At 36.7% G+C, this 25,504-nt stretch overlaps 2 protein-coding genes across 3 annotated transcripts in view; one reads left to right on the top strand and one right to left on the bottom strand.

Annotated features, from left to right (window-relative positions):
- Positions 1-435: 435 nt before the first annotated feature.
- SREK1IP1 (SREK1 interacting protein 1) lies at positions 436-9,947 on the bottom strand. The gene is made up of 5 exons (XM_064404701.1): positions 9,842-9,947; positions 7,377-7,424; positions 5,641-5,781; positions 3,350-3,428; positions 436-1,043 (listed from the first exon to the last, which is right to left on the bottom strand). Exons 1-5 carry the CDS (start codon positions 9,852-9,854, stop codon positions 854-856), a joined length of 471 nt encoding a protein of 156 aa, XP_064260771.1. The 5' UTR covers positions 9,855-9,947; the 3' UTR covers positions 436-853.
- A 32-nt stretch (positions 9,948-9,979) lies between these two features.
- The window catches only part of CWC27 (CWC27 spliceosome associated cyclophilin), a 97,897-nt gene continuing 82,372 nt past the window's right edge, over positions 9,980-25,504 (top strand). The window contains exons 1-10 of one of the 2 annotated variants that reach the window (XR_010353520.1): positions 9,980-10,296; positions 10,975-11,071; positions 12,307-12,419; positions 13,649-13,792; positions 14,507-14,605; positions 14,765-14,868; positions 15,829-15,898; positions 18,495-18,574; positions 20,685-20,718; positions 24,520-24,695. Coding sequence is in view for 1 of the 2 variants with exons in the window: in XM_064404698.1 (XP_064260768.1) it covers positions 10,255-10,296; positions 10,975-11,071; positions 12,307-12,419; positions 13,649-13,792; positions 14,507-14,605; positions 14,765-14,868; positions 15,829-15,898; positions 18,495-18,574; positions 20,685-20,718; positions 24,520-24,695 (959 nt within the window). In the remaining variant the exon portion in view is untranslated. The remainder of the gene's footprint in view (positions 10,297-10,974; positions 11,072-12,306; positions 12,420-13,648; positions 13,793-14,506; positions 14,606-14,764; positions 14,869-15,828; positions 15,899-18,494; positions 18,575-20,684; positions 20,719-24,519; positions 24,696-25,504) is intronic. The other variant, XM_064404698.1, reaches the window with a different exon arrangement.

Raw genomic sequence — 25,504 nt, forward strand, 5'->3', positions numbered from 1 at the left:
CAATCACTACTTGGGGCCTGTACAATAGCAGGAGTTATGCCAGGGTTAGTCTTCAAAATTCTGATCCATGCAAAGTGAAGCTAATAACAATTGACATGAATGAAGAAATAGTTTAATACTAGAAGTCTTATTTTGATACCCAAACCTTTAAATCTATGTCATAGATTAAATGGCCACAACCAAAAGAACAAAACCCAGTAAAAAGGACTTTAAAAATTGATAGCTTTTGTTTGCTTCTGTATATTTTCAGCTTGCTTATAGTTATCCTACCAAAATAATGTGTAATTATGTTTCAGAGTCTATGACTAGATCAATTTTAGAAGATAATTTTGAAGGATCAATCTTTTTTAGCTTCTTATTGCTCATTCTTCCCCTCTCAGGACCAGAACACTGATTCATATTTGCACTTACTGATTAATGCATGTAAGCAGAAAGTGTTGTGTAAAACATACATTTATTTAAAGGGTAATAGAAAATCTCACTTGATTTCCAAATTTGATGTAACCATTCTGACGTTAAGCATATTTAAGTCCATATCTTTCTACACAAAGGCTTGTGAACTGAAATTTACCACATACTACTGTAAAGGATTTCAAACACAATCACAACTGAATTAAAAGTAAGAGTGAAGAAGTAGTTGCATGGTTTAGTTTTAATAAACCTGAAATAGAAAAGCAGATTTTTTTCATAAAATGGTCCATCTAATAATTTGATGCACTGATGTATGCTAATAGATTTCTCAAAAAAAAAAACCATATCCCATTTTAAAACAGCATTGCAAAGCATAAATAAATTCACTATGAAAGGAAAATCATCTTCTCTGCAGAAGCGAAAGCAAAAGTAGACCACCATGTCAGTCACTACTTGAACTGTCTGAACTGTTAGAAGATGAACTTTTTTCCTTTCGTCTCTTCTTTTTCTCCTTTTTATGATGCTTTCCTTTCTTAGATTTATGCTTTTTCCCCTTTTCCTTTTCTTTTTTGTGTGATTTTTGTTTTTTTGACTTTGGTTCATCCTCTTCTGCTGAACTTGATGAGGAAGATCTAGTAAAAAAAAATGCAAATCAATATGTAATTAAAGAAGGAAAATGACACGATAATAATTCAAGGTATCAGTATTTTTGTAATGTCACAAATTGAATTTGGTGTAGAGTTTGTAGAGTAGCATCCACTGGAAAGCTTATGATGTCTGGATCTGCATGTTTAACTTAAATGGTGACTTTTCTAATACAACCTTCATGCCAGAAATGCAGTATGTATATAAAACAGATTAAAAAATAATGGAATAGGAAAGTTGTGTGGGTTTTTAGTCTTTGAGAAAAGAAAGACCAAGAGTACAGACCATCAAAAATTAAAGTATGACAAGAAGACAGAGCTTCTGTTTTGAAAATACCACATGATCAGTAACAATGCTAGTTAATGCCTTCAGATATACGTCCCTGATGCAAAAATCTAAGAGAAAGTGTTATGAAATATCGTTATGATCTTGCAGCTCTAACCAACAGTGATGAGTGATTACATACATAAAAGAACTATGAGGACAATAAGTCATTATACATTCATTAATACTAAAGAGGGCAGTTTTATGCTATTGTTTACTTGATTAACTATTACTTGAATGTAAAGAAAACTTAGAGATAACTATGTAGTTGTTGGCTTTTGCTATCATATATGAGCTTTTGCAAATTATTTTGATACAGTACAGTTTGTAATCTCTTTTTAACTGCTTTTCATATAGTATAATTTGTCAGCCTTTTATGGGTAATACCCTAATCCCTGTGTAGATTGTATATTTTAGTGTGATATATTATAGTTTCGGCTTTCACAAAATATTAAAATAGAGACTATGGCCTGTATATTATAACATTGACTTTTCAAAATTAATTGTAGTTGTGAAATAATAACTAATGGTTTTATTTTTTTAACTAACTGACAATGGTGAAAGAGCTAGTATTAATTGAAAATACTTGTAAAAATGGCCAAAACGTCTGTGTGATAACATAACATTGAAAAGAACCAGGCAAATAACACTGAAAGAGCAAGGAGGAATCCACCACTGGCCCTTCAGCTATCAGTAGCTGTCAAACCACAGACCAGGGGGCCTTGTGAGGAAATAAAATTCAAGACTCTCAAAGTCACATCTGCATTGTGGCACATACTCTAAGATGAAGCCAGGAGTTGAACTAAGCTGAATAATTCCTAGAACATAAAAACTCAAAGGAATGTTTGAATATGTATAATCTTCATGAATATGCATTTGACCAATGCAATGAAAAAGTATGTAAGAAAAGTTATTACAGTTAACCATGTGCATCCAGCTATGGCTATGCACCCAGTGCTGTTACTTTTGCCTTATCCCTAAAAATTTTAAAGGTTGAGTCTTGTTCCTCACAAAACTGACAACCAGACTGACTCTTTTCTGTTCTACTTCTTCACAAGTGTAAGGGCTGTCTTCAAAAGTGGAATTTTGAACTACACAATGTAAATAAGGAAAAGGAAAAATGCAAATACAACAGGTATTAAATCCTGTTTCTTTGTTTTGGAGGGATATCTTGTGGCCTCCATACACATTTTACAGTTCATTCCTTCCAGTGCAGTTCCTGGTATATTGTCTTATCAATTGTCTTAGTGACGAAACATTAGTTTATCCATAGTCTCACTTTAAAAAAAGGCAAAAAAACCTCAAAAAGCCAAGTCAGTCCACCGGCCAGAACTCAGATTCACAATCCATTGGGGTATTATGACATTTTCCTCTGGAACTGGAGTAACACTCTTTTTAGGCTTCTGTATTAACAGATACACTAAAACACGTGTTCAACATTACGGAAGTTTCCCTTTTGATAACTGTGAGTTACTCAGAGCATGTGTGTGTGCCTACAGGTGTGCTTACACATGCATGTCTGCACACAGAGAACCCTACAGTCTCTGAATTTCAGAGAGCCTTCTCTACCCTGGCTAGGCTGGGGACCAACCCCACAATCCTCCTGACTTGTTCTTTTCCCATCACAGCTTGCCTAGTGTTGGATAGTCGGGGCAGTTCTGCTTTCTCTGATCTGCAGACTTGCAGGTTGCTGGAGCTCTCAAGACTCCTATGATCCTAACACCACAGCAGAAAGCCTGTGATTCCACCACTAATCTAAGAACATTTACCGTACCATTATTTTACCATTAGCAAGTTCTCACTGGAAAACTGAACACTTTTCAAACAGAAGAAGTACTTGCAAATAATGTTGCATCAATAGAAGCAATATTTCCTGAGAAAAAAAGTATCAAAAATATCAAAATATCAAAAGTATCAAAAATATTTCTAAAGCTGTGTTTTGAAATGAAAAGAAGTGTGTAAAGGTTACCTTTTCCTTGGTCTTTTTAATTTTGTTTTCTCTTTGCTTTTTCTTTTTTGTCTCTTTTTTTCTTCCTCTTCATTTAAATCTATAGGTAGAAAGTTAAAGTTTACAAAACACTTGTGTGAATTAAGATCAGCATTAAAAAAGTAGCTTCGATTGCAATGTCAAGTTACTACAAAATTCTTCTTAAAAGGCTTTCTTTTCCTTTCACCAAATTCTGGTTAGTATAGCAATTTCAGAAATATATTGAGGTAGCAGCAGGACTTTTATACACAACTTATTGTATTGACATTGATCTAAGCACTAAGAATGTAGGAAGGCCTATAAAATGTAGCAAAAAGACCTTTTCCTATACATTTACACCAGATTCAGGTTTTCATCTGTTCTTTATCACAGAAAGGGTGATAAAGTACAGCAGTGGTCTGCCCAGGGAGATGGTGGAGCCAGCATCCCTGAATGTGTTTAAAAAAAGACTGGATGTGGCACTTGGTGCCATGGTTTAGTTGAGGAGTTAGGGCATGGGGTGAACTTGATCTTGAAGGTCTCTTCCAACCTAGTCATTCTGTGATTCTTCTGTATTTTAACAGTTTTAACATTTAACATACGTGTCCAAGTCTGAAAACTGGAACAAATAAAGAGAATAATATTCTGTTAGGCTTCCCTGAGTTACTTCCACACATCCCTATTTCATGCTTCACAAACAGCAATGCCATAAGTGAGACACATTTGAGATAATTGTCAATGTACTGTCTACAGAGACTGGTGAAAGAGTCACCCCTTATCTGGTTGTGTCTGCCCCCTGCCCTAATGCTCTACAGTGTGGTATCATGACTTCACATTTCACTTACAAACAATGCTTTTATGGCACTGATGAAATTTTAGACTTTTCTATACCAGTTCAAAAAGTACTTTTGAACTCTCCAGAAGGCAAATCCTTCTGAGATAAATACACATTCAGCTAACAGGAAAATACTGACTTTACAAAGTCAGTAAAAAAAAAAAAAGAGCCAATTTTGAGTATTTCATTTTATTCCTATTACCCTTTTCATAAAGTCTGAATGCTGGTGTAGTTACTCCTTTGCTACAACAAACACAAATTACTGGTCTGTATGTTATGGAGTGGAACTTGAAATAATTTAGTACGACATAAAAGAGCAAATTACCTTTGGAGCAATGAAAAAACATGAATGATAACGGGTGAACAAGCAGTATTTTTTAAAGAAAATAGTGCAAAATCTTGAGAAGTGAGAAAATGGCAAAATTCCACCTGGATAACTGACAGATATACATCTCCTTACAATATACACAGGAGCCATAGTTTGTGAAAAAACATATAATAAAAGAGAAATATTAGAAGATCAAGTAAACATCTGTTTTTCCTGCAGATATCCATCTTCAATAAGCCTAGGACTGAAAAAAACCAACCTTTACATTCAAAAATATGTAGTAAGTGGTATTTTTTGCAAAGAGACTTGTTCCAAGAAAGTACCATTGCATACCAATTCAGCACTCTCGATAAACAGCCCATCCATTTCTTTTGAAGCGTACAACTACTATAGGTTCTATCTACCCCTTTTCCTTTCTAAATAGCATCTTCCATAGGAACTAAATGTCAGCACATGTGAGAGCAAAAGAACAAAACATAATGAAAAACAGAAGGGCAGAGGAGAAGAATGTTCATTCATTTAAAACACACTGAGGTGAAACTCCCCTTCTTACTTAGGTGCATAACCTCTTTGGAGTCCAAATTCAAATGAACTCAAGTATCTGACAAACAATTCATATTTTCTCACTCTGACAAGGAGTTGAAAATATAGAAATATAGAATAGTACTTCTCAAAATATGTATGACTGAATTCCAGTCTACTAACTGTTTCAGACAAAAATCCTACTTAGAAACTAGAGAGAAATTCAGGTGTCATATTTCTCAGTAGTTAGAAGATATTTAAACTATCATGTAAACTATCATTTAAACTATGTCATAATCAAAATATTAACTCAGAACACCCATGTTATTTTCTTCTAAGCAGCTTCTTAGTAAAAGATCAACTAATCTCTTGTGTTTCGGAGCCTTTTGAGATATTCCAAACGGGTACATTAATAACTTCCTATAGAAGGAATTAATCATAACACTGAAAGAGTGTGGGTGTATCAAACCTCTCAAGTCTAAACACATAGTAGAAGACCTATTTTTAAATCACAGGCTAAAAGAACTAAAAGTAGTTGTCACAAAGGATAAAAATCAGAGTCCCTGCACCTCACAAGACTATCATCCAAAACCCAAAAAAACACCTTACTCTTTTTTTCACGCATGGCTTGTAATCTCTGTAGTTCCTCTTCCTCGCTGTCTTCACTGCTAGTGCTGCTAACGTCTAAAACAATATCTCTTTGAGGATCTACTCGGAGGAAGTTTCGACATTCAAATGTCAGATGACCAGCTGAACAAAATAAATATACAGAAAGAAAAATTACAATTTACTAAAAAAATACAAAAAACTAAAGAACATTGATTTTTGTATTATTCAGTTTTGAGAAGTGAAAGAAAAAAGGGTAGGCTGTGACCTGTGAAAGGGGCAGGAGAAAGTTTACTTTGAAAAACTCTATCCAAGAATTTGATAGGTTGTGCAATGCTCTTCTATTTAATAGTGCTTTATGGCCTCTCTCCTATTCTGCTAATTTGAAGATTTTTTTCAACTTTAGTTTCTATTTTTAATGCTCTTAGGTACTTTCTTAAGAAATGACCTAAAAACATAGTGTGAAATATTTCAAAAACTACAGTAAGTGTTGCATTGCTTAACTCCCTCTAGTGAAATGGTAGAATCCTATTTGCTTATGAGACATAATCTTTAACAGCCAGCACTTAGTACTGACTAAACTACCGCCTGACTAGTATTTTTAGTTTTCTAAGTTACATCTTGGTAATCATGACCAGCAAGAAACCTTGTGCTGAATATACTAACTGAAATTTTAAAAAGTGAAATTTAAAAAAAAGGAAGATATGGTTTGCGAGACACAGTAATTCAAGTGGCAATTGACATAAGCTGATGTTTTTAGTAAGGATGATGACAAATTACCTACACCATGAAGACAGAGAATTTAGGAACATATAAATATGGATCATGTGATATGACTACAAGTTTCCTTCTCTTTCAGAAAGCTTCTGATACTATGACTATGCATGTAGAAAAAAAAGCACTAAATCTGTCTTTATATGCACTGTTATTTGAAAGAACAGATACACAAAGCAAGTCATTGGCAAAATTTGTTGCAAAAACCTGAAGTGAAAGAATGAAGAATTTTTTTTTTCCTGTCACCCAATGTAACACTCATATAAAAAACCCAAACAGCTTAACTCACTGTACTACAAGTTGAAGACAATTCAGAACAAAACAGTGTCCATTCCTCCAATGTTCTGAAAATAAGTCAGTGACTAAAAATTTGAAATCTTCACTAAGACCTGTCTCTGTTAATCAGGTAAGTAGTCACAAACATTTACAATCAGTGTATAGTCCAAAGCATGAGCTGAATGCCAACTGCAGAACTTGTAAGCAATAAAGGTAAGCTGTTTCTTGAAATATACAATGCACAAAATAATATTTTCTTAGAATAAAAGATTATACAGATTCTAAACTATTTTTTCTGGTGAATTAGATTGGACTTAACTTCAACTGAAATGCCTGCCTCTTTGCAGTCAGATTCAGAAGCAGCACAAGTGCTCATCTCAGTATATATCAAAGAAGGTGCTTTCAATTCAAAGTTTCTCAAGTAATTTCACTGAAATGTAGTATGTATGAATATAATAGCATATTTTTGTTGCTGAGACAACCAAAGAGCATTGATAGGTGTGACAAACCAGAGAACAAGCATGAAATAAATAGAAGAAAGATAACATGGTAATTTAAACTGACAAATGCCTGGGCAAAAAGGGAGAATACTTCTTTCCTTTTTTTCCCTCCTCCTCAAAAGGCAGTTCCAACCAACACCATAAAGTGAAGAAAACACTGTAACTTCACATTGCTTATTACAGACTTACGGTAGCCACACTTCTTGCATCCCGCTCTGATATTATCCTTATTTCCACCTGAAAGAGAAAATTTCACCAATTAGGTATTGCTGAAGAGAACCTTCAAGTTTCTTTCAAACGCGGCTTGATAATGTCAATATACAGACACAAGTTATCACTCCTCACGAATATTAAGCACACCAAGATCTCTTTTTAAAACTGCATTTCTAAGGCTACTTTTCTGTGCAGCAATCTGTCAGAACACACTTGACTAATTTAAACTACTAGAGATCATTTAGTCTTACAAAATTTATTGCCAAATCCTAATTTAATTTATTGTGACCTTTCCACTTGTTTAGTTACAGTATGAACACAGCAACAGACATCTAAAATTCCAGTGATCTGTAGTACACAATATAAATTCTAGCAGTGCAAGGATGTTGACAGGCATTCACTGGAAACTGTGAAGTGATTTATATTTTAATTGCAAGAACTGACTTTACAAGGCAATTAAAAAGAGCAAACCAGATCAAAAAATCAATCCTTGAAAACAAAGAAGGAAATGAAAATGTCAACAAACTGTTAAATTATTCTGAATCCAGATGACACCAAACACAAAAAATGCAAGAAAACAAATGTGTATGAAAGTGAAGACAGTAACAGAAAAGTTTGGATTCTAAGCAGGAAGAAGGATCTGAATAATGCAAATTTTAGGTATTGAAAGTGTGTGATTCTCCCATGTGAGACAACAGTTAAGTGTAAAGACACAGTAGGACAATTCAGGAGAAGCACCAGGGATTTGCCCAACTCCCCAACAGATCAATCTTAATTTTAATCGTTTAAGCCATTGGTAATGAAAGTGACAACTCAATTCCCAGAATCAAAGGATGCCATTCCATCTCCCAATTGAATACAGCAGAAAAACCCCAGCGACTTAAGAAGTGATATATTATCAGAAATTGAGTATGTCGGTCCCATTAATTTAAACTATGACTTACTGAAACAAGCACCGTCTTTAGAAAATTCTACTCAAGTAACAGAAACCTTCAAACCCCAAGTTGAAAAAACTACCTTGGAAACTTGGACAACTCAGGTGTATGCCTTAATGAGTGCTGGAAAGCCAAGCAACAAAGATTCATACATTCCATTATAACAGATGATTTTCTGCAGATCCCAAACCTTTAATATTACATGTCCCCTTCAAGGTCAGCAGTGTTCAGGTACCTGTTTTGTGACTACTTCATGAGTGAGATAAGGAGGCAGGGAACACAGAAAAAAGAGTCACAAAATAAAAATCGAAAGCGTACCTGTAACTTGCAATGTCACATCAGAAAAACACTCAAACCAGCATTTGCTTGTTCACTACTCCTTGGGACTAGAAAACAAGATCACCCAAACCACCTACTTTGTCCCAGTTTTCTGAAATATTTCTGAGTCAACCTCAACCCACTGCATAGCTCACCCAGAGGTAAAGAAAGATTTGGTATTCCAGCCAAGGGAGGTCAGCACAGTCATGTGCACACTACAGAAATCTCCCATGTAAGCCAGAATCTCCAAAAGAGACACCCAGTCCACGACAGCAATGTGAATATTGTCATCAAATATTCCTGCCGAATTCCTAGGACTGAAATCTTGCTATTGTTTTAGGCTTTAAATAATAATGTTAGAAGCAGAGGTTTAGACTAGATGAAGTTTTCGCTGACTAAAAGCCAACTAAGGAAGCTTCTTGCACTTCCTCACTCCTTCTTCTTCCCATATCTTAATTCTCAAGACAATTAACAAGTGGCACAGAACTAAGGACTTCATTCAGTGGCACATAAGACTGAAAAGAAAACCTTTCAGCCTTTCAATGTAAACATGTCTTCCTCAAAAACCCCTTCTAGAATGGGAACAAGCTTAATAGAAAGCCTTCGTTTCATCAGAGAAGCAGATCACCAGAGCTCAGCCTCTTGGGCTGTTCTCGAACACACACTCCCCGTTTTTCGGGGCAAGGAAACGCTGCGGGGCCACGGCGGCCGTGCTGGGCCTGAAGGAGCACCTTGCGAACCGCGCAGGTGCTCCTGCCCGCGCTGACTCACGCCAACGGTCCACCGGGACACAAGGACTAATCCAGAACGGCGGCGGAAGAGAAAAGCCAAGCCTGACAAGCGCCGTTCTTCCCGCTCTACCCTCAGAGGAGGGCGCGCAGGGAACGCAGCCTGGGTCAGCCAGAAGCTCGGCCAGGGGCCCCAGGAGGACGCGCCCGCAGGGCCCCTGCGCTGCCCCTGCCCATCCCCATCTCCATTCCTATTCCCATTCCCATCTCCATCTCCCTGCCGCCGCCCCCGGCACGCTTCCCCGTGCCGCGCACAGCCGCGCACCCTCCCCGCGCAATTGTCCCGGCTGTCCACCGCCCCGCCGCTCGTCCCCGTTCCCGTCCCCGTTCCCGTCCCCGTTCCCGTCCCCGTCCCCGGGCTGCCGGGCCGGAGCCGGCCGGCGCTGCCGCCGCCCCTCACCCGGCAGCGCCATCCCGCCGCTCTCTCCGGACTGGGCCGGCCCGCCCGCGCAGCGACGCCTCTCCCCGCCGGAAGGCTTTGCCCGGCGCACTCTCGGACCGTACCACTCTCAGAGAAGGCAGGAGTCCTCAGCACCCCTAAGCGGGAAGCCACGGTGGGGGACCGCAGATGTGTGGAGAAGCCTGCGGATCTTTCCCAAGACACGTAATTTCTCAGTGAGTCTCGAGCAGACTCCGGCTGAGGACTCATTTCTTCGTCCTTTCTTCCGGCTTGTGAAACTTCATCCCCCCTTCCCTGGGCTGCGTACAGGCGCCCAAGATGGCGGGCGGCTGGGGGCGGTAGGAAGTGTCGGAGGCGAAGCGGGTGCCGCGGTTCGTGGGGAGGCTCGCGGGCCGCGCCGGTCCTTCCTCGCCATGAGCAACATCTACATCCAGGAGCCGCCCACCAACGGGAAGGTGAGGCTGCCAGGGTGAAATCCTGGAGAAGTTATATGTTGTAGGTTTATGGGGGGACAGGCGAGAGGAACACGAGCTTGGGGGTGGTGGTGATTGGGGCTGGGGAGGTCGTTGTTTCTGTGGTGGATTGGTTTGGTTAAAGTTACTTCTTTGGCGCTGCTGGAGGCAAAGCATGAGGCGTGAGTCGTGATGTCTGGAGACATAACACAGAGCAGTCCTCGAAGCGTTTAATTTGATTTCCTCTATACCGGATTATATCTTACCTCTTTAATTTTCTTATGTTGTCTTACTGAATGTAATGATGTTCCTTGTAAGAGCGATATCCTTGGATATCTATGGGGGTTTTTTCCTATGTTGTTTCGTTATAGAAATTATAAAGGGTATCTTAGGTTTCTATAAAGTATCAGACACGTTGTGTTATGTTATGTTATTACAGTTATATTATACATCTTTATTATACCTATTGATTCAGAGCTGTATCTCAGGTTCTGGAAATGCTAGTTAGAACTAACAGTAGCTGTGTAGATATGTACCACTACAGTAAATATGGACTACAATAAATATGTACCACTCTTACAAATATAACAAATTCAGATTTGTTTTTTTAGGCAGTTGCACTCTTTGATCAGTGACTAAGTTAAAATAAAACTGAGGCTGCATTTATCTGTATGTTTACAGGTTTTGCTGAGAACTACAGCAGGAGAGATAGATATAGAATTATGGTCAAAAGAAGCACCAAAAGCATGCAGAAATTTCATCCAGCTATGTATGGAAGGTAATGACTGAATGGGATGGGAGTTGTTGAAATTAATTACTATGCCATCTTTGTTCCTTTTCTGTGAAATAGAGATTGTAATTGTGTTTTGAATTTAGCATGTCAGCAAGTTTATTTCTGTTTAGGAATTATTAATTAAAATTCAGACAATGTATTTCAAGGTTACCAATGAAGCTAGTGAAGAAAAAAAAAGGTAAAAATTTTGGATGGTTTTCTCAAATTAAGATGATGACATTGAAAAGTATTGAAACATTGTCTTTCAGAGTCTTGAGAGGCATAGTTACAGCAAATATTTACAAAGTATAACAGCGTGCATGAAATGACAGTGATGGAGGCTTGGACATTCTCCAAAATTCTCATTTCTGCATCACAATTTGCACTACCATTTCTTTCTTTTTTTTTTTTTTTTTTCATGAGTGCTCCTAATGTTTCAGTTAGTGTATTTTTTTTGTATACTTAGTGGGCTTTATTTCCTTTCTGATATTTTTAATTGCTTTATAGCATCTTGTGCTTTGTAATACATTTAAGTATTTCTCATTAATATCCCAGCATGTAACCATCCACGACTTTGCACACCCTGCTTTGTCTTGCAGTGTGCTGCAGATATTATCATTATTATATCAACCAGGGGTTTGGTGTTTAGGTAAAGTTTTGGTTTCATTCCTTTTGTTTTCTTATGATCTTGTAACCTTTATCAGATAAATAGATAGATAAAAAAAGATAGCTAAAGATAGCTTCGAGAGCAAAATGTACCACATATTTCATTCTGCAAAAATTATTGGTTTAAGTACAGTATGGGTGATGAAAGTTTTTCTGTGCTGGTGAGTGAAAGTGGAAATCATCTCTATATGGATATTGCTAATGTTGTGAGATTGCACCCAGGACAGAGCACAGTATTTCTAGTTCTCCTTTTAAATTGGTGTATTTTGATAGAGTCATTCAGTAATACAACTTAAAAACTGAAAAGACTGTAATTCATCAAGGTCATCTTGTCCGTGATGGGCAGGAGTTTTTGCAAAAGAAACATGTGACACCGCAGGATGTGATTTCGTAAGTCTGTAGAGAGCAGAAGGGAACCAAATAGAAGCTAACAGCAGAGTCTAGTTACAGTATTTGCTTTCTGGAACTTCAGTCTCTAAACATCTCTGCATGATCTGTATGAAAGTTTGGATTTGAGACCACTTACGTGTATTTAATATCTTATTCTTTCTTTCTTTTTTTCCCTTATTTTTTAGAGTATTACAATAACACAATATTTCACAGAGTAGTGCCTGGCTTTATTGTGCAAGGGGGTGACCCCACTGGTACTGGATCAGGAGGAGAGTCAGTCTATGGAGCTCCTTTCAAGGTGTGTATCTATAACTTACACATTAGTTTGTTTGGTATTCTCTATCGTTTGTTCTTCCTACCAAGTTATGAAAAATCAAATCTTATATGAAATGCATACCTGTGCAGTAGTTGCCTTCGTGTGCTGCTTCAGTGTGTTTGAAGATGCTGTTCTAAATTGAGAGTTCTCAGATCTAGCTACTCTGGTAGATTAGCTATAATCTACCAGAGTATAATAAGCTGGGGGCTCAGATCCTCAGCAGCTGTGTTCTGTTCATCCTGACTGTTTTATTTCAGGTGGGGCAGGCACCTTTAATATGTGACTGAAGCTACAAAGCCTATTTCTGGTCCCTCCATCTTCTTGCTGCTAGACTTTTGCATCTAGCCCAAGCCTGAAGTTTGTGAGAGGGAGTGGTACCTGAGCAGAGAACAAAACAAAAATTACCAATATTGCAGGAGCATTGCTGCTTCAAAGTGGTGGTATCTCAGTATTGATTGCACTGTTTAGCATTGTGATGTTACAGTGGTATTCATCATGTTCTCCTTGCTTTGAAAGGAATCCTGTTTTGTCTTCCTGATTCCAGAAAATGTTCTTTCTGTGGATTTTTGCATTACTCTAGTATTACAACCTGTTATTGTGCTTTTAGTAACTTTACATGAATTAGGATTTAAATGAATTTTTCATGTAAATGCAGTGATTGTCAAGAATAGTGTTTTTGCAAGAAGTGTATGAAATGCACTTACTTTAACTTATTTTTACTTACTTTTTAAGATGTTTTTTATTTTGTTAATATTGGGGGGATAAAAATGCAGATAAAGACAGTGAATAACAATAGATTTTTAGGCAATGAATGAAAAAAATAAAATTAACAAGACAGTACTTAATTTTTTTAATTAGTAATGTATCTCTGTTATTGATATTTTAGTTTTTAGTTTTTTGTTTAGTGTTTATTCATTGTGTGTTTATGGTTTCTTTCTAAGATTGTTCATTTGTTGGCATCATTATAGGCCCAAGGGATTAGAAATACTGACTAAAAATAATTTTTGCTGCTCATAGTAGGAACTTTTAAATATAATTCTGGCATTGAGTTTCAAAATACTAGGGATTTATTACTGTCTGAATTCAAAAGAAAACTGTGTGTTCATGTTGATGTAAGTAATATCACTCCTATCTCCTTTCACACTGCAGCTAAAGGAGGAAAAGATAGTTTTATACTGAATTTGTTCTCTTTTCTGTCCTGCCTTTACCAGGATGAGTTCCACTCACGATTGCGATTTAATCGAAGAGGACTTGTTGCTATGGCAAATGCTGGGCCCCATGATAACGGGAGTCAGTTTTTCTTTACATTGGGTCGTGCAGATGAGCTTAACAACAAGCACACAATCTTTGGAAAGGTCTGTTACATGGGTTGGAGTCCCAGTATAAGTCAGACAGAAACGGCTAGAAGTTTCTCTGAAGTTTGATATTGTTTGCTGCTATGTGCATTTGAAATTTATTTCTGTACTTTCTATGCTCTCTCCATTCTCTTTGTTTCTTATATCTGGTAGAAATGTTTCTGTGGGTTGATCCTGTTATAACAACTTTCTGTTGTTATTCTTCTAAATTGTATTTTCATGTTGTGCTGCCTTTAAATAATGTTATTCATATTATGGCTGTGTTATTTATCAGTTCATCTGATACTAATCACATGTTAGAAAATTCTGTTTAGAATTAATTAGATTCTAATTACCCAGAAGGGTCAGGAAGATGAAAAACATGAGATGAATTTACCACTCTCATGATTTACTTAAAAGAAAATGAAGCAAATATTTTTGTTATTTCAGTGGTTTTTGTTTTCCTGTTTCGTAGCTCACAGTAATACTTCAACATCTTCATCTGCCTACATTCTCAAAACTACCTGTATTCCTTCAACTTTTGCCATTAAATTTAAAAACCCAAACTTTTGTACACTGTACTTGCTCTCTTTTAGAAGTCTTACATGCTTATAATATTTCCTATAGCACTTGTACTTTCAAAATTTTTTACATAATAATCGCCTTGTATTTTACAGAATAAGTAACACAAATTACAGTCATGAACTTTCAAACCTTTCTTTGTAAATTTTCCAGGTTACAGGGGATACGATATATAACATGTTGCGCCTGGCTGAAGTAGAAGTTGACAAGGAAGAGAGACCTCTCAGTCCACACAAAATAAGAAGTAGTGAGGTGAGTATGTTCTGTTTTGAAATGAGACATTTTAAATTTTTTTTGTGCATAGTGTTCAGAAAATTTGTCGTGTTCTTCTGCATATTGTTTTAAAATATTGAACCACTTAATGACAAAATATCTACTAGAGATGTGTTTAAATACTGTTTTTTTAAACAGGTTTTGTTTAATCCTTTTGATGATATTGTCCCACGACCAAACAGAAAACTGAAGAAAGACAAACCAGAAGAAGAAAGTAAAAAGTCCAAAGTAAAAGGCACAAAGTAAATATATGCAACAGAAATGGTGGTTTCTTTTCTTTCACCTTTAATTTGTAGCTTGGCAGGTTTTTACTTCCATTTCTGCCTTTGAAGCACTTCCTTATTTTTGGGGGGCGGGGTCATGCTAATCTAGTTTCTCCGACTGAAATGTTACTGTGCATCTGCTGACCTGTAACTGTTTCATGCATGGTGATAGTTTGTTGAAAATAGAAGGTGGTTTATCTTTCCCACGTCCTGCCGTGTGCAGGCAACTGAGTGCAGTTAAAACCTACTCGTAGAAGTAACTGGGTCACAGCTCAGTTGTTTGGGATTTTTTAAACTTATTTTATCAGATACTGTTTCTCCCCCACTGAAGTACTTAGTAAAAAGTAGGCATTTTGACATGGGAAATTTTAGTTTCTGTGAATGAAAATTCACAAACATGCAGTGAAAAGTAATAGCAGCTCTAAAGTGGGCATGCTGTCACTTCTGCTGCATAAAAATAGAACATGTTGCAACTGACTGGTTCCAGCAGTGAGAACAATTAACTATTGAAAAAAAATTATAGCTCATAATTTTTTTATTGCATTCTGTGAATATGTGCGGAGTTGATATATTTCTGAACTGTCATATCTTGAAAGTCTTCTGTCTTGAATGCTGCTCTGTTGAGAAAAAAAACAACAGAACTGTCAGCATTCAAGAATTTGGGAAAGCTAGTCAAGACAAGATTTCTTAAACTGTGTCTTAACTGATGCTTTGCTATCCTTGTTTTATCTCAGGAGTATAATACAACATGTTTTTCTGAATATTTATGATTTATTGCAAAGCAAAATGCAGTAGTTGGTTGAAATTGGTACATTTAGCAGGACAAAAAGTTTTTTTGAAAGGCCATGTACAGCATGAACGTAATATATTTAAAGTTAATGGAATGTTGCTAAGACAATATTGTAAATTTTACTAGAAATTTTCTTTTTTCTCTTAAAGAAACTTTAACCTGCTTTCCTTTGGGGAAGAAGCTGAAGAAGAAGAGGAAGAAGTCACTAGAGTTAGTCAGGTATAGCACCAAATTAACATTATTTGTCTTTTCAACCAAATTACCTTTTCTGCATATTTGTGGAAAACTTTAAAGCTTTTAGTCTTCTTACATTTGCATTTTGAACAATAATAATAGCAGTTGCTTCAGTTTCTGGGATTCTCTTACAGCATTTTGCGAAACCAGAAGTTTTTAGCTTTCTTGATTTTGGAGGTACCTTTAGTTACTGCATGGAATTTTTACATTTCCATAAGCAAAACATTTCATAGTATCAATCTATGTCTGCTGTTTAAAAGTCACGGAAGCAATAGGTACTGTATTATTTTCAAGTCCTTTATTTATAATTGCAATTATATGGTCAAATACTTGAATACTGGGGGTCATTTTATGCATTTCCAGTGCATGCTTAGCTCCATTTTCTTACATATATCCATCCATCTGTGAGCAAAATGAAGTGTGGTTATTGTGGATAAAATAGTCCATTATCATAATTAATAGTGCACCATAGTGAAATGTTCAAATTTCAGGATTGCACAGGTAATCTTTGGTCTAGCATTTCCTTCCCTGACTTGGCACTTAAATAAGGCTAGTTTAAAAATTTCTTAAATAAATTTCTGATTTCATTTCTACTGCTGGCCAAGTTGTTTCACTAGATTCCCAGGCTTTCTACAGTACCTCGCTGCTTCAGTTAGTGATCAGGCTACATGGTCCTGCGTCCTGTACCCACATAATTGAAAAAAATTGTTGTTAGTCCTCAGAAGTTAGCTAAAATACAAAAGGAAAACAGTGAATAATGATGGACAATATTATAGTAAGATGATATCAGTCAGAGTGATAGTGGATATTTATTACAACAGCAGCTTTAACTATTTTTCTTTCTTTTTCAACTTACCAGTCAGACAAAGTTTACTTGTTTACCTTAATATGCTCATCTACTGTTTTGCTCTTGCTATTTATCTGGTTTTTAGTACTGGGTTTGACTCAGTTCCTTGGACTTCCTTTCTTTTAATGCCAAATACTTGTTTTCAGTTTAAAATTATCTAAATAGAATGTTTCTTTCATAAGCCCAGTTTCAGTATTTTAATATTCTCTTTCAGCTCAACCTCAAAATCTCATCTGCGTATTTGTCCTGACTAAATTCTGGATTGGTTGTAGCTAGATAAGTAACCACAACAACTCTTTATGAAGAATTTATCTTCATTCTTTGTAACAAAATAAAACCTTCTTTTGATAGCTCATTGTTTGTTCATAAGAGATCTAGATCAGTGTCACTCTAGTTCTGGACATTATCTTAATCTGTTTAAGTTGAAGTACATGAATATCAGCACTAACTTGCATTCTCTGGTTTTGATAAGAAAAATGGCAGGTCAAAGTTGTTATTGAGATCCTTTGACACCTGCAAACTTAGAATCCTATGAGCTTTTTGTGGGTGCTAGATGCAGTAAATCTTGGTTGTTACGAAGGGCAGAGAAGCTCTGGGTAAAATCCCTCAAGCTGTGAAGGCTATTAGTGCAGTCAGCAATTTGGCTCCAGGGCCCCCACTGGTTGTTGATCAGTGTTAGCCTTCAGTGTCCAAACTGTTTATTGTCTGTACCTGTTTGGAGCACTTTGCCATACACAGCCTCACCATCACTCCAAACACATCACCCCTTCCTTAATGAAGGAATTATCTTTTCATGTTGCTGAATGTGTCAGTCTTTGTTTTCTACATAATAAAAAATTGTAGTTACAGTTAAATGAATAAGATTTTGTCCACGTGTCTAGTCTTTCCAAAAGCATTGGACAATGCATCTGCAATGGAGACATTCACAGTACAGGTCACAATACAGACTGTTCCTGCAGCCGAAATTTGCAGTCTATTTTTCTCTGAATTTTTTTTTTTTTTTTTAGATTAGCATGTAGAATGCTTTCTAACTGCAGTCTATCTGCCTGAAGACCTTATGTGTTAGATTTATTTGACTCCTTGTGTCAGCAAATAATTCTTAAATTATGTATTCCAGACTGATGTATTGCAGTTTGTTAATTTTATTTTTCCTTGGGGATCTAATTAGTGTCCTTCCAGTTAATAAGTACTGTTTTGTATATGGTAGTCTCAGTTGACATGTGTCATTATTGGAAAGTTAAGACTTAACTTTAGTAAGACTTAATCATCTTACTATAATATTGTCCATCATTATTCACTGTTTTCCTTTTGTATTTTAGCTAACTTCTGAGGACTAACAACAATTTTTTTCAATTATGTGGGTACAGGATGCAGGACCATGTAGCCTGATCACTAACTGAAGCAGCTTATTCACTCAAGTGTATATATGCTGGACGTGCCATCTTTATGATGTGTAATGTTTGTACATGACTAAACTTTATCTTTTTTTTTTTCCTCACTCACTGTCCTTTAAAACTAAGTGCATTGCTATTGCAAAAATAAATTTGTGGAGTCAGTTTGATGTTTCTCTTTTTGGAACACGTTCTCTTCCTGCTGTTCTTAAAAGTGTTCATGCTTACTGGATAGGTTAAAGCTAAAAAGAAACAAGTTATGTTTTTCTTACCATAATCCTTTTTCACTATCTAGCCTCTTAAGCTGAAATGAGTAATAACTTTTTTCTTTTTCTTTTAACAGAGCATGAAGGGAAAAAGTAAAAGTAGTCATGATCTCCTGAAGGATGATCCACATCTTAGCTCAGTTCCTGCTGTCAAAAGGTTAGCATGTGATTTTCAATTTCTAGATCTACTTTCAATATCTTATACCCAATTATCAGCATGTATACTCATTTAAGAAATGTCAATTCACGTAACTCATTAAAAAATTAAGAGTGCCAGTGCTAGATCAGACCAAGTATTTCTGTAGCCCAATAAGCTGTCACCACCACTGGCCATCAGTGATGCCTGGTAAAGAGTGAGAGCAGTCCAAATGTAACATTTATCTGAGTAGTCTCCCAGCCTCCATCAACTTTCAGCTTAGAAAACTGTCAGAGTTTGATGTGGTTCATCTATTTAGTAACCTTTAAGAGCTCTCCTCAAAGTATGTATTAAGTCTCTTGTAACATTGCTTCAGTTCACACCATCCTGTCCACTACAGGAGGAAGTACTTTTGTACTGAACCTGGATGCTACTAGAGAATTTACATTTCACAAATTCTAACTCTCATTCTGGAAAAGAAAGTGAGCTGAAAGTCCCTTTTTACCTCTCTTTACCACTGTCCTTTCTTAGAATCTCTCTTTCCTAGCCTCAACTTGTAAAGATATTTAAATTTTCTTCATATTGAAGATGTTCTTTGCTGTGATTATTCTAGAGTGTTGCTTTTCCCAGCTCTCTAACCCTGCTTATGCTTGAAAATATTTTTTTCCAAATCTGAAGAACAAACAAATTATCAGGTTAATCATAAACCTGTATTCTTGAATAAACTTGGTTTTCTTCTGTTCCATTTTTAGTACTTTATAAATTCTGATTTTAATCACAGTTAAGTTATAAAGTGAGAAAATTCCATGAAAATATGTTAACTCCAAGAATTTGCTTATCTTAGAATTCTAGACTAGTTGGTTTGGAAGAAACAGTTATAATTTATCATATGCAGCCCCTCTTTACTGAGCAGAGACATCTGCAACTAGATCAGGTTGTGCAGAGTCCCATTCAACCTGGCCTTGAATGTTTCTAGAGGTGGAGCATTTACCACCTCTCTGGGCAACCTGTTCCAGTGTCTCGCCATCCACATAATAAAAAATCATCTTCCTTATGTTTAGTCTGAATTTACCCTCTTCTGGTTTAAAATCACTACCCCTTGTTCCTTCACAACGGGCCCTGCTAAAAATTCGGTCCCCATCTTACAGACCCATGTTAAATATGTAAAGGCTGTATGCTATGAGGCGTCCCTGGAATCTTCTCTTCTCCAGGCTGAACAATCATGCCTTTCCTGATTGGAGAGGTGAAGATCTTCATGCCTCTCCTCTGGACTCCCTCCAGCAGGTCCATGTCCTTCCTGTGCTGTGACCCCAGAGCTGCTGCAGCCCTGCAGATGGGGTCTCAGCAGAGCAGAGGGGCAGAATCTCCTCCCTGGCCCTGCTGCCCACGCTGCTTTGGATGCAGCCCAGGACACAACTGGCTTTCTGGACTTCATCCACCAGCACCCCCAGGTCCTCCTTGCTGGGCTGCTCCATTCATCCCATCTGTATTGATATCAGCAATTGTGCTGACCCAGGTGCAGCACTTTATTAAATAATGTAATTGATTGCAATACATAGGTTTCTTTAGTGATCTTGATTACTTATTGATTGCTTTGAGCACACTTGACTTTTGAGACTTATTTAATATTCCTTGTTTTTTTTCTAGCATAACTTTTTTTTTAATGTGGGCTAAAGTGGTTCAAGGGCTCTTATTATTAGTTTGTGATACTTAACAGTGGGTGTGTTAGCCCTAGTGTATTCAGATAGATTTCTTTTTTAATTCACCAAGCTGTAGCTGTATAACGAATTCAAATCTTGATGTTAAGCTTAAGTATCAGTAAAATGCATCTTCCAACATATAAACTAGTTGCAATGAAATGCTACTAATTGTTTGATAAATGAGATCAAAAACATCTCACCTGAGTTTTGGTTGTTTTAACCTTACATATGAGTGTTTTGCTTGAATAGCTCAAGATTTGGTTGATAGCTCTCAAGATAGGATTTCTCCATTGTATGAATACCCTTGTTTTAAGCTTACTAAAATTTCAGGTGGCTAACAATTTTTTTTTTATTTAAGAAATGCTGGGTTTTAAAAAATATTTTGAATCTCCTCTAGCACTTCAAAGTAGTTACTTTTCTTTTTCTTTTAGTGAAGTGGCAAATGAAGAAAAGGATTTGAGTGAGGCAAGTATTTTTTTTTTACTAATAATTGTTTGTTTTTTACTGTGAACAGATAAGATTTTCTTTGGGGAACAAATGTTACTTTAGAGATCTTTAAGAACTAGCTCAAGTCAGATTTCTGGTGCTAAGGTTTGACTATTCACAGCAGGGTAGAATTAACATACTGCCTGCTACCTTTTATAGAAACTGATTGTATTGTATTTCAGTTAGTAGAGTATGGGTTGTGTACCACAGGGTGACAAACCACCAGAGTGATAAAAACCCTGAAACTGCTTCTTAAAAAGTAATTAAGTTTGTCATGAATAATTATATAATTGTAATGTTTGAGGGTAAGTCTGCATGTGAGTCAGAGTCCTGTTTGAAAGATTTCTTCAAGAGAACAAAAGCTCAGTGAATTATTAAATTGTAGCAGTGAAATTGTATTATTGAAGACTGTCACCTCTGAAAGACATGGAATTTGCATAGTCAAGCAGTAACATTCAGCTAAACACTGAGGCAGTTTAAGTAGAAGAAAGTTGTCATACATGGTGCAGGTAAGCGTAAGCTTGTTGCCTGAAGTATGTCTCTGTCTCCAACCATAGATCATGGGAGTACCCCTTTGAATTGCTGTTGCAATAATATATGACCATTCACCTAATTGAATCCTGGAAAGTATTGTTTTCTATAGCTGTCTATCATGCACAAGTGTTAACTACACTGTATGTTGACACAGTGGAAGTAAAGGAAGAGCACAGTCTGTCACATTCATGTGCCAAGAAAAAACCATTTGCTTACACACTTTTCCTTTTTTCACAAGGCATAGTATGAATTCAGGCTTTTTCATTCTTCTTTGCAATTTCTGCTGTGCAGGAACATTTTAGTGTTGCAACGGTTTGGGGAATGCCATTTAATTAGTAATTCTTCAGATATTCAAATATCCCTTTCTTAAGCAAACTGGATTTGGGTAGTGTAGAACATGGAAGTATTAGGTTGAAGAATAAAAATTTAAATAAATATACCTAATTAAGCCAAAGTTGGAAATATGAAGGCTTTTTCTCATTTTTTTTCCTGGAGAAGTGTTCTCTTTAGATTTCATTGCATTTAAGATTTCAGCTAAGATCTAGCACTGCAGGCAGTTACCTGGGTCTTTGAAGTGGTACTAGTATTATATGGTCTCTCTTGGAGTTATTTTAGTTAACGCATCACAGTATCACTTTTGCATTTACACAGCTGCAACATGTTGGTAGTTTTATACCCAAACCTGGGAGCAAATAATTCTTCCAGATCTTGCTACTTCCCCCAGCCTACAAGGCCATAGCATATAAGAGAAATTCTTGTTAGTATTCCCTAAGCACCTGTCCTTGCTGTTCATACTATTAAATACCATCCTGTTTCTCTTACTGCAGTCTCAAATTTATACATTTAATTCTTTGAGAGAGCTTTTGTATTAGCACTACCTCATAACTATTTGTTAGGTTTCTTTTTGTGCCCAAGTCATTAATGAAAACATTATATGAAATGTATTAACAAAATTTTTTCTCACCAGTAACATTTCTTTTCTGCACAATTTCTTTTCCTCTCCCTATTTGTCTGTCAGTTGCTGAATAGTAAGTTTCATGCGGAACTATGTGTAGATAAAATTAGTTATCCATCCCTCAGTTCAATAATCTCTTTAAATGGGAAAACCATATTACATACAGTAGCCAGTAGTCATTCTGTCACAAAAGTCTCATTACCGTTTTTATTTTCATATTAAGGAGAAGAATAGGGCAGCTCCACCCAGCTAATAACAGCAGCAAGAAGTAGTATAGCTCTCAGGCAGGCAGTTTTGCACTTCTGTGTCACATGGAGAACAGCTATTAGCCAACAGAAGAACCTCTTCTCTTTTGAGGTGCCATGCAGTTCAGTCTGGATTGTTTAATCTATTGTTAGATCTGTTTGTTGATATCAGATGGACTTAGTGAGAGAGAGAGAGGGCCTGGACTGAAGGAGGAGACGGGGCAGGAAAAAAAGAGTAGAGCTGCAGGAGGGAAGGCAGTGTATTTCTGGAAGAAAAATGGTGAAATACTGTGCAAACTGGGGCTGATGCATGGTTTGGGAAGTAGAGGATTTAGCCAATTTGGACAGGTTAAACCATTTTGTCTCTCCAATTTTAACCCTTTTCCTATTACTCAGTTATCTGCAATTTTTAACTAGGTTACTACTTAGCAAATGCTATTTGTGTAGAGTTGTGCATTTTTATTCCAAATGTTCTCCTGTCCAATTAATTGTGTGTCAGTGAAATGCTCTTACCTAAGCCCTAGCCAAATCTCCACCAGGAGTCTGTCTTTATTCTTGACTGTTAAAAGACTTCAAACATAGTCCTGTCACTTTTTTTTTGGACCTCCCTCTGCTCTTGCGGTCTGTAGTCACGTATCATGTAAGCAAATCTTCTAGAAAGTTTCATTGTCTCCTCTGTCAAACAATATCTTTCTGGTAAATTAAGAGAAATGCTAATCCTGTTCCAGTTTTCTCTTCCCCTATTAAAAAGGAACAGACAAAACTCCCCTAACAACCTTTCAGTCTTTTCATTGGCAAAATATTCAGCTCTTTTACTGTGCTGAATACTCAGAGATTTCTTTCTTATTTCTGACTGGCCTTGTCTTGTCTAAATCTCAAATCTAAGCATAGTAGTCTAAAGATTCCTAAGCAGTGACTCTACTACAACTTCTGAAATCTAATTCTTGGTTTTTCTCTTCTATTCCCAAATTTTGCGTCTTGCTGCTTTTACTTTTTTTGTTCTCTCCTCCTCCATGTTTATGGACACGGTCTTCATGCTACTCTCCCTCCTACCTGCGTGTCACACCCAGGATGTGTACATGTTCTTCTTTCCCAAGGACTTACATTCTGGCAGTCTCCTGTGAAGTCCTCCGGATTGCGATTTCTAAGTGTCCTTTCTTTCTTTGGCTAAAAGTAGAATCACGTGGCATCTTACACTTTCCTTTTGCTAATGAGGATCACACCAAAGTAAATGTGAAAAGATATACTGTGTCATCTTCAAGCTGTCATTCTCAATTAATAGTTAATTGAGAAATTAACTATTAATTAATTAATAAAGTAATTAATAATAAAAGTTCATACAGACTTCCTTCTTCAATGAAGGAAATAGTCAAACTTACATCCCTTGGTCTAGTCAGGCCACTTGTTCATTCTCCGACTATTTCTCCCTTCAAATGTTTTTGATCCAAGGTGCAAACCCTTTTGCCTACCTGTGCTAGGCATGGAGGCCTGAGGCCTCTCCTTTGATCTCTGTAGCAAGCTGCAATGATCAATTCCACAGGTTTTCACAGCTTGTTATGATCAATTTAGTATTTGTAAATTCCCCAACGGGAGCTGATGAGCTAGCCTCTTCTATTCCTTCATGACTGTAGTATGGTCATTTGGTAGGGAGTTAAGTTCTTCTTTTAGTGGAAAATGAAAGACAGTACCATCATGTCTCAATACCACTGAGACAATGGTATTGTCTCAATCAAATTTTGGATTCATGATCAATGGTATGGGTAATATCACACTGCTGAGATGTCATCTATAGACCTGTAAGAGTTAATAGTCTAGAATAGACTGGTTTTGGTTTTTTAACCCTTACAGATAAGAAGTAATTGTGTATGGAAAAGAAACTGTCATGTCTGTAATTTTTTGTTACCTCTGAAGCAAATAAGGATATATTTGTTTGAAAAGTTCACTTTTTTCTTGGAAAAGGTTATATTTTAAAAAAAAAGATTTCCGTATTTGTCATTCTGTACTGAAAAAAATCTAAAGTAGTTTTATCATTTTAAATCAATAAAGGATGAAGAGGAACATGATGAAGATGCTGATAGTGTAGAAGATGAAGCTGCTAGTGATGAGAGATTTCAAATAAAGGAACGCATTGCCAAGAAACTGAAAATTGATACAAGTGAAAACACTAAACAGCAGCTTCAAGAGGAAGAAACCAAGACAGAAAGGAAAACAACTAGTCGCAGGTAAGGATTGTGTTGCTTGGTAGGTGTTTTTTCTTTAGATTATTTACAGTTTTAAGATTTTCATAATTTATTGGTTCCTTGTATGGGAAGTTTATTTTTCCATGCAAGTTAGAAATGTATTTATATGTATTTGTCAGTCTTTATTTGGTCTTTTTTCTCAGTTGTAAGATGGAGTTTAGCAACTTCATTACCTGTGTTAACACATAGTAGTTACACATAATAGCTGTCCACCACTGAGACTCACAGAAAGGAGAGTGATCCAGTGAATTCTGGTATAACACAGTACTCATCCCTGCAGTATACCAGCTTTCCAACGCTGCAGTGGACACATCCATTTTTCTTTACAGACATAAAAGCATGGATTCCTGTCATATAATTTAGTCGTGCCAGTGTTTGTGAACATCTCTACCAACTCAGTTGATCCTTCTTCTTACCACTTTTTATACTGATCATGGTGTCACATGGCCTGAAATACCTCTTTTGTCAATTGGGGCCACCTATCCTGGCGTTGTCTTCTCATACCTCCCAGACACTGCATTTCTCCTGCTTGCACAAAAGGCAAAAAAGACTTTGGCTCCCTATATAACAGCTCTGTGTTTAACACAAGTCCAAAACACTGCCTCATGCTGGCTACTGCAGAGAAAATTAACTCTACCTCAGCTGAAACCAGCATGAAACTCTAGTTCTGGAGCACTGGTTTTCTATGTTTCAGTTTTCCTTTCTCTCAGTAAGAGCAGTACATATTAGTACATATAGCAGTACATATAGCACAAATTGCAGTACATAAAATAGAGTAGCATGATTGTATG

The sequence above is a fragment of the Passer domesticus genome, chromosome Z (genome assembly GCF_036417665.1).
Source record: "Passer domesticus isolate bPasDom1 chromosome Z, bPasDom1.hap1, whole genome shotgun sequence".
Taxonomy (NCBI): Eukaryota; Metazoa; Chordata; class Aves; order Passeriformes; family Passeridae; genus Passer; species Passer domesticus.